Consider the following 13,199-nt stretch of genomic DNA (forward strand, 5'->3'; position numbering starts at 1 on the left):
GCGGCCCAGCCCGGCCCGGTGGGCGGGCGGGAGAGCAGGAGCTGCGGGAGCCGCAGCGGGGTGGCGGCCCGGCTCCTGCCGGCCGGGTTCCGGGCTGGCTTGGGCCCGTCCCGTCCCGTCTCTCGGCCCTGCGCCCCGTCGTGCTGTTGCCGCCTGTCTGTGTGCTGCGTTGCTGCCGCTGCTTTCAGCGCTGCAGGTGCCGTGCGTGCAGCTGTCCCGGTGGGCTGTGTGCTGTCTAGGAGGGAATGTTGGCATGGATGGAGAGGTGCCTTCCATTGAGGCATTGGTGTTCCAGCCGCGCTCAGGGCTGGACGGAGCTGCCCCTGACTGAAGCGCTCGCTGCAGAGTGTCATCGCATAGCTGGTTCTGGTGCTGTGGCAGGAAGGAGGAATACAGGACGTGGTTTACAGTCGGAAGCATGTGGGAAGGTTTTAGTTATGAAGCTGATTGTAATGTAGCATTCTGCCTTCTGTCCTGATAACAGCATGACACGTGTATTGCCTTGTACAGGAGATTTTAGAAGCTTCCTCCAGAGTCAGATTGTGGACATAAATTGATGGGAAGAGCCGTTAAAAGTGGAGTGGTTTTTAGCATCTGAGATTATTTTAGTGCTACTGTGTGTAAGTACAGTCAAGTTATGCATTAGCCACCCCATCCTAACAGTCTTTTGTTAAGAACACAAAATAAGCATAATTGAATTTGTTGCACCATTTAATTAATAATTAAATCAATGCTTCTTTTGTTCATTTATGCTTATTTTATTAATATTTGTTGTCTGCTGGACAATTGACATGTCTAAGTTTCTTTCTAGCTCACAAACCAAGAAAACATTCCATTTTTCCAAAAGAACAACACATAATTATACTGTTCACATTCTTTTTCTGGAAAACATGTTTACTACTCTCAAAAAGCTCTCATTATGGAGAGTACAGGCTGAATTTACTTATTATGAAAGTTTTAGTTGAAAACCTAAGCAAGTTGTTGCTTGCCGATTTTTCAGTCTGTAGTTAATGTAAATTGCTTTTGCAGGAACCACAGTCCTTTGTGTAGGAGCTTGTAAGAAAGATCAAAGATGACAGTAGTTTGTGGTACTTTATATTATGTCACATTTTTCATTTCACCTGTAGTTCAGGCTGTAGTGAACTATTTAAATGCTTTTCTCAGTGTGGCTGCAGTGGCAGCTCACAGAACACTTTTATGCCCCACAAGGCATGTTTACAAAGATGACAAAATAATTCGTTTTTCTTGCCAGAAGTAGTTTGCCATCATTCTAATCAGATATGGTGGGGCTCCTATGAAAGTCAGTGTAGAAGCACCTTTACCTTAGAAACAGCATCATGGTCCTGAGTATTGTGTGATGCTGTCTTATAAGCCCTTTGTAGGTTTCCAAGTTGTTTCTCTTCTCCTGTAGATAAGCAATTTGTTTTTTAATTGGCATTGCCTCTGAATATGCTTTGTTGTAGGTGTAGTGGGACCTATGAAGCCTCGCGACTTCTGCAGCATCTGAGATTTCCTCTCCCTCTCTCTGTGCCTTTTTCTGGCTTGTGATTGTTAATTGGCCCACATGGTTTCATTACAGCCAGGCCCAACAGATCAGCCTCAGTTGGTGCCTGCTGACTGGCAGACCCGGTTGGCATCCTGCGTTCCAGTGGGACTCATGAGCATCTAAGAAAGCCTACTACAATCTGCTGAGGCAAAGACTCTTTCCTGAAAGGAGTAACTGCGTGTTTCCTGCATTGTGATAACTGTGTATCTCTTGTAGAGTTCATCCTAAAACCTCTCTCTCTATTTTGTAGTGACAAGAGATAATCGGTGCCATTATGTGTGCCTCAGCCAAATATAACACCCGGGGTCCAGCCCTCATCCCAAGGATGAAAACCAAGCATCGCATCTATTACATCACTCTCTTTTCCATAGTTCTGCTTGGCCTAATTGCCACAGGAATGTTCCAGTTCTGGCCTCACTCCATTGAATCATCCAGCGACTGGACAGTTGAAAAGCGCAGCGTCCATGATGTGCCTGTGGTCAAGCTGCCTGCTGATAGCCCCATTCCTGAGCGGGGAGACCTCAGCTGCAGGATGCACACCTGCTTCGATGTCTATAGATGTGGCTTCAATCCCAAGAACAAAATCAAGGTGTACATCTATTCACTGAAAAAGTATGTGGATGAATATGGGACGTTGGTGAGCAACACCATTTCCAGGGAGTACAATGAGCTGCTGACAGCCATCTCTGACAGTGAATTCTACACGGACGATGTCAACCGGGCCTGTCTTTTTGTGCCATCCATAGATGTCCTCAATCAGAATGCCCTCCGTATCAAAGAGACAGCTCAGGCTTTGGCACAGTTATCCAGGTATGTGCTGGAACTTCAGTGTGTGAATGTAAAGGACACAAAGTGAAAAAAGTGAGTCTAATGCAGGAGGGGAGAACGCAGTGAGTTAATGCCAGCACTAGGCTTTGACAGAACTTGTCTCTATGCAGAGAACACCTTCCTAATTGCAGTTTGTTTCTTCTTTTGCTGTAGGTGGGATCGAGGTACAAATCATTTGCTCTTCAATATGCTGCCTGGAGGGCCACCAGATTATAACACTGCCCTGGATGTTCCTAGAGATAGGTATGTGTTGTGCTGTCGGATGGACAGATCTGGGTTTAAGCGCCACTAATGAAGCAACAAGCTCAGAAGAGCAGTTGGTAGCAAAGGATGTGCTCCTTAAACTTTGCAAAGATAGACTATGACTTGCTTGCTTCTCAAAAAGGGAAAATAAAGCCTTGTATAGAAGAGGTATTTACTTTTGAAATTTGACAGTTTAGCCCCATCCTTAAATTTATAAGGGATGTGGCTGATAGTTTGCTTTTAACTCTTGGACTTGCTGTAAGGGTGGCGAATCTTGATCTGGTGCATAACTGATTATGAATGCTTTACAGAATGTCCCATTTGATGCAAATTAGAAATTCAAAGATGATTGTAGCAGCAGCTTTCTAATAGAAGTCACATGCTTCAAGGACATTTTAAAGCAGCTGCTCTGCTTGACAAAACTATGCTGAATTTCAATGGTTTTTGTTATCTTAATAATTAGACTTTATTAGTAATTGAACAAATCCTCTTAGTTATTCTCTGGCAAGTGTGCTTTAAAAGTATTTGCCAGGAACTTAAAAGGCATACATTCTGATCTCAATTTTCAATTGCAGGATAGTTTAGTTTTGGAAGAGGAAAGGAGGTTGTAATGCAAAGAGAATTGGAATAAGAGGAAGGTGATACTGTTGGTGAAGATGTGTCTAATATGTCAGCCTGTGTGTGCTTAGTTCTGCTGAGTTAGGTCCATTGTAACCAGTGCTTTTCCTGAAGGTCAAAGTTAACTTTCTTCTGCCAAATGTCAATAAAATCTTGCCTGAGATTTTTGAGATCTTTGCTAAGATGGTTGTCTGTGAAGTGTATCTTGATTTCTTTTCAGCAAAGACAATTTAAAACATCCTCCAGTACCAGAACAAATTTTTTTCTGCACGTTTAAAGAGTAAATTTGCTCATTATAATTACATCACTGTGAAATAAGGCTTTAGTTTTTTCCTTCTCTGTATGAAAAATATTGTATGTGTGGGTTGGCCTGGAGAGGGCAGTCAAGCATCAGTCTCAAGTAAACAAGCCTGTTAATCTGTCAGTAAATACTTGCATTTGTTATCTTACATTTATACTTAAGGAGAATTTTCACTTGACAGTGGAATGGTCTGCATGTTTATGGATACACGTGTCTATCAAAGAACTGAATTTATTAGCTGAAAGTAGTAGATATGCTACAGAACTCTTTATTTTTACTTTTTGATGTCAAATCTCCCTTTACATTTGGCCTTGCGTGCCTTGGCTTAGCAGGCAGGAAACCTATTATTTTGGTAGGTGTTTCTCCTAAGTATTTGTCATGGTAACATGGGAAACTGAGTAATTTAAGTAAAAAACGAAAGTGTTTTTTGGCATTCAGCTATTGTAGTTTGCCAGTCTGACTCAGTCCACAGCTGTATCATCATGAGCTGTAATACATAAGAGGGGCAGTAACAGTGCTTGGGATGGAAATGAAATGGACATTCCTTTTTGTAGGCAGTCAGCAGTTGGACTGTTTTATGTACAGAACCTATTCTACAGATCTCAGGTATGAAGACAAGGGGCCTGTGAAAGAAGCAGGGAGTGTGGACCTAGTCCTGGAGAGGCCTGAGTGATGCAGTGTGAGCTTTCAGTATGATTTTGGAGACTTTTGGAGTTCTTAGTTCACGTCTAATAGAACAAGCAATATTGGGTGTGTTTTCTTAATTTGAGACTATCTAAAGGTGTTAGGAATGCTAGTTAACCAAGTGTGAAAGACAGTTGTTTGTAGCATCACAGGGAGAGAAGCTGCTGGCCAAACTAAAGGCATGCTGGCAGAGTTCAGTTGGTTTTGAATGACTTATCTGAACTGTGCCATGACAACTCCAGAAGGACTGCATTTGTGGGAATTTGTGGATCACTTGTGAAATCCGTAGGTAATATTTGTGAAATTTGCAGAGAAGTGTGGCCCGCCTTCTAGTCCACATGTCTGAGACATCATACACAGTTGAACTGTATGGATCATGAAGTTTAATAGACTTGTGTTCCACTAATTTGCTGCAGAGTATTGATCCAGATAGAGTAAGACCTTATACACAGGGTGCAGTTCACTTATATAATAATTTTACATCTGGAAAAGTTCTTGGCTAAGGTACTTCACTAAGGGATTGTTTGTTTATTAAATCTTTAAATCTAATTTCCAAAGACAGTGTAAAAGTGCTTTATTCCATAGTTTCAAAGGTGAAAGTTTGCCTTGTGGGCATGGAGTTTATGTTGCTAGTATTAGCTGCCATAACATATGTAATCTCCTGCCATAAAACTTAAAAGATAAGCTCTATATTGTCTATTAATTAGTGCTGTTGGATTCAGTACAATGATGAGGTTGAAAGGATTTCTTTTGCAAAGAAATTCTGGTGCTGTAGAATTGAATTTATGAACTAAGATACTTTTTATTTATTTCTGTTTCAGTCCGTGAATTGGGTTCAGTGACTTGTGAAGTTTGGCAGAAAGCTACTGCAGATGGCAGTTGGACAGAAACATTTAGAATACAGGCCAGCTGGAGCACTTCATGGGGAGAAAGAAGGATCAATATTTGAAAAGTGGTGAAAAGTTGCTCAGGGACAGTCATTCCTTGCTGATCAGTGCAATTTAAAGATTATTTGTTTTGAGTACATTAGGAGTTAATATCCCTACTCTCTTAATGCACTGCACAATGAAAATCCAAGTGGAGTTACTTAACTGGTGTTGGCTCCCTGTGGATTTATTTAGGTAAAAGCCTGCATGACACACACCTGCTTTCTCAAGGCTGATGAGGTGCTGTCGTGTTTTCACTGGATCCTATTAAAACAATCTGGTTCTGGTTTCCCAGTCTGGGGGGAGGGGGTGTAAAAAAGAGAAGGGAGATATAAAGTGCAAGAACAGTAACACTCAAGCCGATTTTTTTCCTCTCTACTTGTAACTGAATTAATATGGATAAGACATAGAACATGCAGCTTCAACTGTGAGATCTAGTCATAGTGTTGTACATGTCACCAAAAGCAGGGGAATGGGGGACATTGGAAAGGAATTAGAAATTATTTGGAATCTAAACTCAGCATGTACTTAATTTATCATCTGGTTCTCAGGTTGATTTTTGTTCCTATCAGAGGTTGTGCTCTGAATGAAGAGTCATATTTATGGCAAAGTGTGATCATAGTGTTTGAACACTCAACAATTGTGCTGCAGGTCAGAGCAGGAAGTGAAATATCCTGTGGGGCATCTGATGGGGATTAGAACAGGTACAACATACCGAGTGTTGTTCTGATGGGAAAAATCTTGGGTGATAATTTGGTAGAATGGTAATCTCTTGTTTAACATTTGTGGAAAACTGCTTCTCCAAACACCTTACCAAGGATTTCATTCAGTGATATCTGAAAACAAGAATATTAGCTAATGGATTGTTGGTGCCCTTTCCAGTCTCATGTTGCCTTTTTGTTCCTCTGTGTGTGTCCTGATTACTGAGCCCTGTGCCTGCTCTGACTTGAACTGTGACAGTAAGGCTTCTCACTGTAATCATAGCTGCAACAATGGGTACAGCTCCTCAAGATGCTTTCTTTAATGCCTTGTCTAGTAATGTATTTGTATCCTGCTCCTTTCCACAGAGAAGAGACCAACTGGAATTAAGAAATATGGTACCTTAAGCAGAACCAGTATCCCAGAAGCAGCTAAAACTATAGCACACCCTCCTGTTGAGTGACAAAGTACAGAAAGTTTGATAAGCTCTTTGAGAGGTCTCACAAAAGAAGCTGAATCTGAGATTCTTTTGGAACTAGGATGAGGTATTCCTGATGCCACCTGGTCACTGGACATGAAATGGCAACAGAAAAACTGTTGTCCTCTACTGGCATATTTCAAAGAGGCTTGGTTTGTGATAGGAGATAGTAGAAAACCTTTTTTTCTTCTGGAATTGTATGTGATATACTGCTTTCTTCTATACACATTGTTGTCTTCTGTTTCTTAAAGCACTTCTGTATGGTGAAAGGTTGTCCCATCTAGGAGAAGGCATAATAGAAGTCATCCTATTGGAAGATTGAATTGCATTTTAATTTATCAGTCCTTGATTATTCCCATGCTCTCTAGCATATAGTGTTGCAAGCAACCTCTACTGTTGGAACTTAGTGTCATGACATACAGATTTCTTGTTTTCATGTTTTCTGTTTATAGAATTTTTGTGTAATATAAAAATGAAATAAATATCACTAGTATGATAACTTTGAAAATACAGTTGCAAATAATTTCATCTTATTTTCCATCCTGAGGCATCCAGCATCACTGTTAGATGGTAAAATACTGTTACTGTACTGTGATTTGTATCTGAAATATAGCTTTGAAAGTTGTGCTATACCCAATTTTAGTACAGGCAGCAAGGAATATCTTAACTAGTGTAAATAATTCAGAATGTATTTCTTCAGATTAAAATTGTTTTAAGATATGTAAGCTTGCAAATTGCAACAATGACAGCAATATATTAGATTTCCTTATATTAATGCAAAATGGTCCATTCCTCAGTGATCATACACAGTTGTAAGCACTCTGTTGGTGACTAGATTCAATTTAGCAGTAAACCAAGATGACAAAAACTAAAGTCAACCTAAAATCAGCATAAAAACATGCCACTGACAAATGCTGAGTGAAAAGCTTATGTCAGAGCACGTGCCTTCTTGTTCTGGTAATGACAAGCACTGAATCACCGGAGTTTGAATGTTACACATTCTCAGTTTAAACTTACTTTCTTGTATTTTCCAGAGCTCTGTTGGCTGGTGGAGGCTTTTCCACTTGGACTTACCGGCAAGGCTACGATGTCAGTATTCCTGTTTACAGCCCATTGTGAGAAGTACATTTGCCAGAAAGAGGACCAGGGTAAAGTAATTCCCATGAATTGGGCAAAGTATATTCATTATCATATTTCATATTGATGATTATGGAAAATAAATATAGCTACTATCTTTATGGTGAGCTTGGGCAATGTTGTAAGAGTTGTTTTTAATGGCTGTTGCCATTAAAATAGATGATGCTTTCAATGCTGATGGTTCCAGTGGTGATGGTCTTGGTTCAGTTGCAGTTATATTGTTCATGTCCATGTAGTCAGATAAACTCTGTGTCTGGTTTTGGGCCGAATAAGAGAAGTAAGTCTTGTGTTCAGTAAAGAGATTATGTTTCTCAAAACCGTTTTTTTAATTTTTTTAAATTGTGTCGGGCAGCCTGGTATCCGGAGTGCCATCCAGTGGCCAGTCAGCGTTACTGGTGAGACGGGTTCCCAGCCTCGACTGCTTTTTGCAGGAGGGGTGGGACAAGGACACACCACCCAGAATCCAGACTTGCTTGGGATAAATAATTTCATCATATTATGTTTGTGTGTTATTTCTTGGAAGATGGCATGTTCTTTCTTTTGTAGCAATGTTTGATAAGCTAGATTTTGAGTGTCAGAGTGATAACAGTTTCAAGACAAAATTTGCTTTAAAATGTGTACACAAACAAACCTACTTTTTTTTAGCTGGTTGTATGCATTTATTATCACTCATCTGTATCATTATTTCCTTTTTTAAGGCCTCTTACAGAGCTCAGCTGAGGGGGTTTGATTTATTTGCGTTTTTAATTGGATTGCTTAAAATCCTCTTCTGCTGGTAGCAAGTTGGTAGCAGCTGGAAACTTGTGAGAAAGAATGTTTTAAAAAAATACTATGCATCTGTTAATTGGAGCAACTAAAGTGACCAGCATGAAAATGAGTAGAAGAGGTGAGAAGAGCAGCAGGAGAGGTCTGACTTTATAAAGTGTGTGTGTTTGTGTGTTTTCAGAGCTGTAAATTAAAGATAGCATCACGTGGAGTAGAACTGGAACCCTAAGTACAGGGCTCGTGCTTCCTGTGTTCTTTTGGCAGCATGAGGGCACTCACTCACTATGTGTGTTCCTTTCACTGGGGAGTGGTTGGAGCAGTCTGACTTTAGCTGACCTCTTTTAAAAGGAAACCCAAGTAGATGAGTATAATAATTATATGCCATGCTATTTTCCAGTATTAGTATAACTTTTTTAAGCAGCAAGCTTCTAATTTGAGCTTGTATTCCTGTATGGTTTACCTCCAGTGTTAATTAGTGTTTTTAAACATGTCAGTATTTAAAATGTTCAGCACATTTTAAATATTTATGGTTTTGGAGCATGGTAGGAGTTGAGAATGTATGGGACAATATACACCATATGGACCTTCAACTTTTCCTTGGAAATGTTTTCTCTATATTGCCCCAAGGGACAGAACTGAAACACAGTTAAAAAGATGAGCTTGTGCTATTGCTGCTGTCATCATATCAAGACTAAATAAGCTAAATACTAAATACTGAGTTGTCAGTTCAACATCTTTTCTCAATTAAAACTCATGAGAACATATATGGGAGGAGAAACTAGAAGCACTCAGTGTCCTATCTACTTTGTTTTAGTACACAAACACTGAACAAAAGTACAATCCTGGCATCAGTAGCAGGCTGATTTAAAATGCAGCTAAATAATCTTTCTTTTAAGTTTATAACAGAAGTTATAATGCAAGTGCCTATTCTAATGTAATAAGCACTCTTACCAAGTACAAATTTATTCAGAATTGTAAATAATGTTGAGCCAGTTACTCTCCCAGACTTAATTATGTTTCATCATTACCCTTTCCAGTGCTGCCTGAAAATATGGTCTTGGCAGCATGTCCACATTTAGTTAATCTTGCTCTGCTTCTCCAGAATGGAAGAAAATGTGTTCTTGAGCATCTTGGAAGTAAAGTTGCTGTGCTGTCAGGTGACCTGGCTGTGTTTGTCAGCCCTCGCAGGTATTTCATTCTGTCATCTCAGATGGCTCTGCACCCAGAATACCGCTTGGAGTTGGAGGCTCTTCAGGCTGAGAATGGGGAGTCAGTGCTGGTCCTGGACAAATGTTCAAACCTGTCAGATGGAGTCCCTGCTGTTCGCAAACGCTGCTACAAGAATCAAGTCTTTGATTATCCTCAGGTGCTTCAGGTAAGGCTGTCTCTCCTGCAGACTCCTCTTCCTAGCGGTGTCTGTCTTAGCTGTGAATCTGTTCCTCTTTAGCAGTGGTAGGGTACTTCCTTGTATTTAATTAATGTGGCGGATAGGTTTTAAAACTGCATAATTTGTTACGTTAGCTTGAGTATTATATCCTAACTTTATCCTTATTTTTACGAGGGCCAAAAACTATGTACTCAAACTTAGATGCAGACTATGCTTATATGAGACTGGTCATGGTGGTTTAGTAACACAAGACAGTGTCATGTAAACTTAAAAAAATTACACAGAAGATACTGCAAAGTCCAGCAGCAATGAGATGCTAAAATGGAGGAAAGGAGGAAAAACTTTAGGAGGCAGATAAAGTTGCTCACTTCAAAACTGGAGAGGAATATTGGAATCTACACCTTCCAAAATAGACAAAAGGGCTTTCATCAGGCATGAATTTGGAATTAATTTCTCAGCTATGACAATCCAGGCCTTGCTAGATGAAGCTTGGAGCTGAAGATGACTTTGTCAATTGGATAGAAGAGTAAGATAAACTTTAAACAGCAAGAGTGTTACATTTAAGTAGAGTTAGTCAGATTACATTTGTTGTATGCAACTTAGTAGTTAAATTGTACAAAACTATCTGTGTACATATGACAGACTGTGCTAGAAGGCTTGTCAGCTTGCAGCTATGAAAACATCTAGGTGAAATGTGTTTCATGGCCTTGGCCCAACTTCCAGAGGCCTTTTGATGTGTCAGTGAAGATAGAGCTAGATAGTGTTCTCAGACCCCTGTGTCTCTTGGCAATTCACTAGCAGAGGTGCTTTGGCATGCAGTGTGGTGAAGTGAGTTATGCCATAGGGCACTGTGCTCTGTCTGTGGCCACCAGCATATAATCTGTCTTTGAACTTCAGCAAATGATGGTGAAATAACAAACAAGCTGAGGAAAGGCAAAGTTTCCACCCCTCCTGTTATGTTTCGTAGGAAATCTGTTTAAAATTCCATGTGGAGGAGTAGGAGAGGGAGGAAAGGGTCACTGTGAGTCCTCAACTTTGAATAAAAAAAACCTTGTTTGCTTTATTTCTTTAAATACAGACTGAATTGCTAAAGGTTGGCAAGTCAGGGAATCTGTATCTATATCTTGCTATATATGATTTTATAACTCAGAAGAGAGCTGGCACATGCCGAGATTGTTAAAATACTTTCCCCTGCATTTCCCTTTGGAATGTCTGGCTGATAACAGTGATGATGTGAGGAGATGTATTTATAGTAACCTTTGTCTAGACAGGAAGAATGGTTATCTGGGCAGATGAGCATGTGTGTCCACATCTGGGCTTTTTTTTCCTTCCTTTTTTGTCTCTCCCAGACCTTACTTGTCTTTTCCACCTGCTGCTGTGTGATCTAGTGAGTCAATGGTTAAAATGTGTGTTCATTTTCTCAGCTCCTTCCATTCCCCACATCCTTCTTTTCCTTCTCTTCCTGTCTTAAGATTGGGGGAAGGGGGACTTGATCACAGTTCATCCTTTCCAGGACTGCCTTTACAGATGTCTTACTGGACAGACTCTTGGACTTCTGGGTTGTTAATGCTTCCTGTTTGCAGGAAGCTTCTCGTTTTGAAGGCTCTTAGTACACTGTGGGTATGAACACAGGTCTTATGATTGCATCAGGAAACAAGTGAAGAGCCAGCAAAGCCTCTTGTATTTCCTAGTTCCATCTTGATGTTTTGCTGCCCTGCTGAGCATTCTGGCTCTTTTTTTTCAGGCCATGGAACACAAGCTGGAAAAATGTTTTCTTATCTGTGGGAATCCCTGTATCAACTTTTATAATTTTTCTTTCTTAAACTTAGGGATAATACTGACTTGGGATTTTCCCTGTTGTGTAGCTGAACTCTACTAGCATTTATTTTGAGATCTTGAATCTGTAGCAAGATTTCTCAGTGGCAGTGAGAACCAAAATCCCTAAATACGGGGTGAGTGTAACATAGTCGAGAAGTCCTCTCTGCTGGAGGTTGAACTCATGAACTCATGGCATTTTGTCTTGTTGTTGTGGACATGAGTAAATGGATTAGACTCTTCTCTGTGACAGCTTTTTTTATCTTTGAAGCTCCCTTCCTCCTGCCCATTCCTTCAGAATAAGTAGCATTGATAGAGTCAGTCCTTCCTTGTAGATTATACTGTCAAGGTAAGTAATCATCCTTTACTTACCACTGGAGGTGCATTGCCCAAGACTGAACCCTGCTCTCTCTGAGGTCTTCTGTTACAGTGAAGAGTAAGCGAATCCTTCAGATCTCTTCACTTGTATGTCTTTTTGGACTGTAATATTACCTGTGGCTGGAGTGTTTTGTTTTATCAACAGTACCACATTTCTGTCCCACGAATACCTTTCTTTGTCTGTTCTTTTGTAGGGAATGCCCTCTTCTCAAAGTGAAATCTTAGCCAGTTACTTCATGCTTTGTATTTGTGCAGTTTGCTATTTTTCTCTAAGTGTTGAATTCTATATGTATCAGTATTTCTTAGTTGATTTATGCATATGATGTCAAAGTCTAATCCTGGTATCCATTATGCCTGCTAATCCTACAAAATCATAGCTATTGTGAGGTCTAATAAGTATGGTCTTAATTCTGCTACTCAGTTAACTGAGGGACACATTGAATGCTGTTGCACTTAGGAAAGATTACTTGGTACATCACTGTTTAACTTGTGAGCAACTGCTAACTACTTTATACTTGGAGTTCTCTAACTGGAGTTTCTGTAACTGTGGAGCCTATAAGGGCTTTATCCAGCCCCTGATTTCTTAATTTGCATGTGAAAATGCTTTCAAACACGTCAAGTGACTTGAGATACAAAATCTGAAACTTCCCTGCTATCCATAGAGCTGTGCTGCCTTATAACAGAAGAAAATTAAGTTGGCTCCATGCAGTTTATACTCAAATAAATTTATCTTAATTGTTGCTCATCTTGTTGTGCCAAGCCTTTGAAATGTTTTAAACTTATTTTTATCCTTGAGTTTTCTCAACTGAATTCTAAAGTTTGGCCATTAAAATAAAGCACATAATTGTCCTACCAGTCCATTTCTCATTCCTCCACTTATGATATTTTTCCTACCCTCTAGAAGATAATTCAAAATACTTTTACAACTTTAGCTAATTATTCAGAATATGTTCATTGCACAGAGCAACTCGGTTTTCCTTTTGACCTGTTTTTTTGTTTTTTTTTTAATATAATGCACATATACATACACACACACAATGCAAATATAACATTTCCTTTTTTTTCCTCATCTGTGTCTTGGATACCATTTGTTGACAGGAGTCTACGTTCTGTGTTGTTCTACGTGGAGCCCGCCTGGGACAGGCTGTGCTGAGTGATGTTCTTCAAGCTGGCTGTGTCCCAGTCATCATTGCTGACTCCTACATTTTACCTTTCTCTGAGGTTCTGGACTGGAAGAGGTCTGTACCCTCACTGTTGTACATTGAGCCACTGCCTGAGATACTTCACTGCCTCAGTGATTCGAATCAAATCTGTGTGATAAGTCAAGTGTACTGTGGGTTACAGGGAATTAATTACAGAGTAAGATGCACACTGTCTTTGCCCTTTGTCTATTA

General features: G+C 40.0%; 1 protein-coding gene across 1 annotated transcript in view; it reads left to right on the forward strand.

Moving 5' to 3' along the window:
- The first annotated feature begins 547 nt into the window (after window positions 1-547).
- EXT2 (exostosin glycosyltransferase 2) overlaps window positions 548-13,199 on the forward strand; it is a 70,719-nt gene continuing 58,067 nt past the window's right edge. Inside the window, 6 exon segments of the mRNA XM_039730970.1 lie at window positions 548-620; window positions 1,797-2,356; window positions 2,528-2,617; window positions 7,358-7,471; window positions 9,405-9,600; window positions 12,904-13,043. Of these exon segments, the coding sequence (XP_039586904.1) occupies window positions 1,821-2,356; window positions 2,528-2,617; window positions 7,358-7,471; window positions 9,405-9,600; window positions 12,904-13,043 (1,076 nt within the window). The 5' untranslated portion in view covers window positions 548-620; window positions 1,797-1,820.

This window comes from Passer montanus, unplaced genomic scaffold (assembly GCF_014805655.1).
Source record: "Passer montanus isolate IOZ18808 unplaced genomic scaffold, ASM1480565v1 scaffold75, whole genome shotgun sequence".
Classification (NCBI taxonomy): Eukaryota; Metazoa; Chordata; class Aves; order Passeriformes; family Passeridae; genus Passer; species Passer montanus.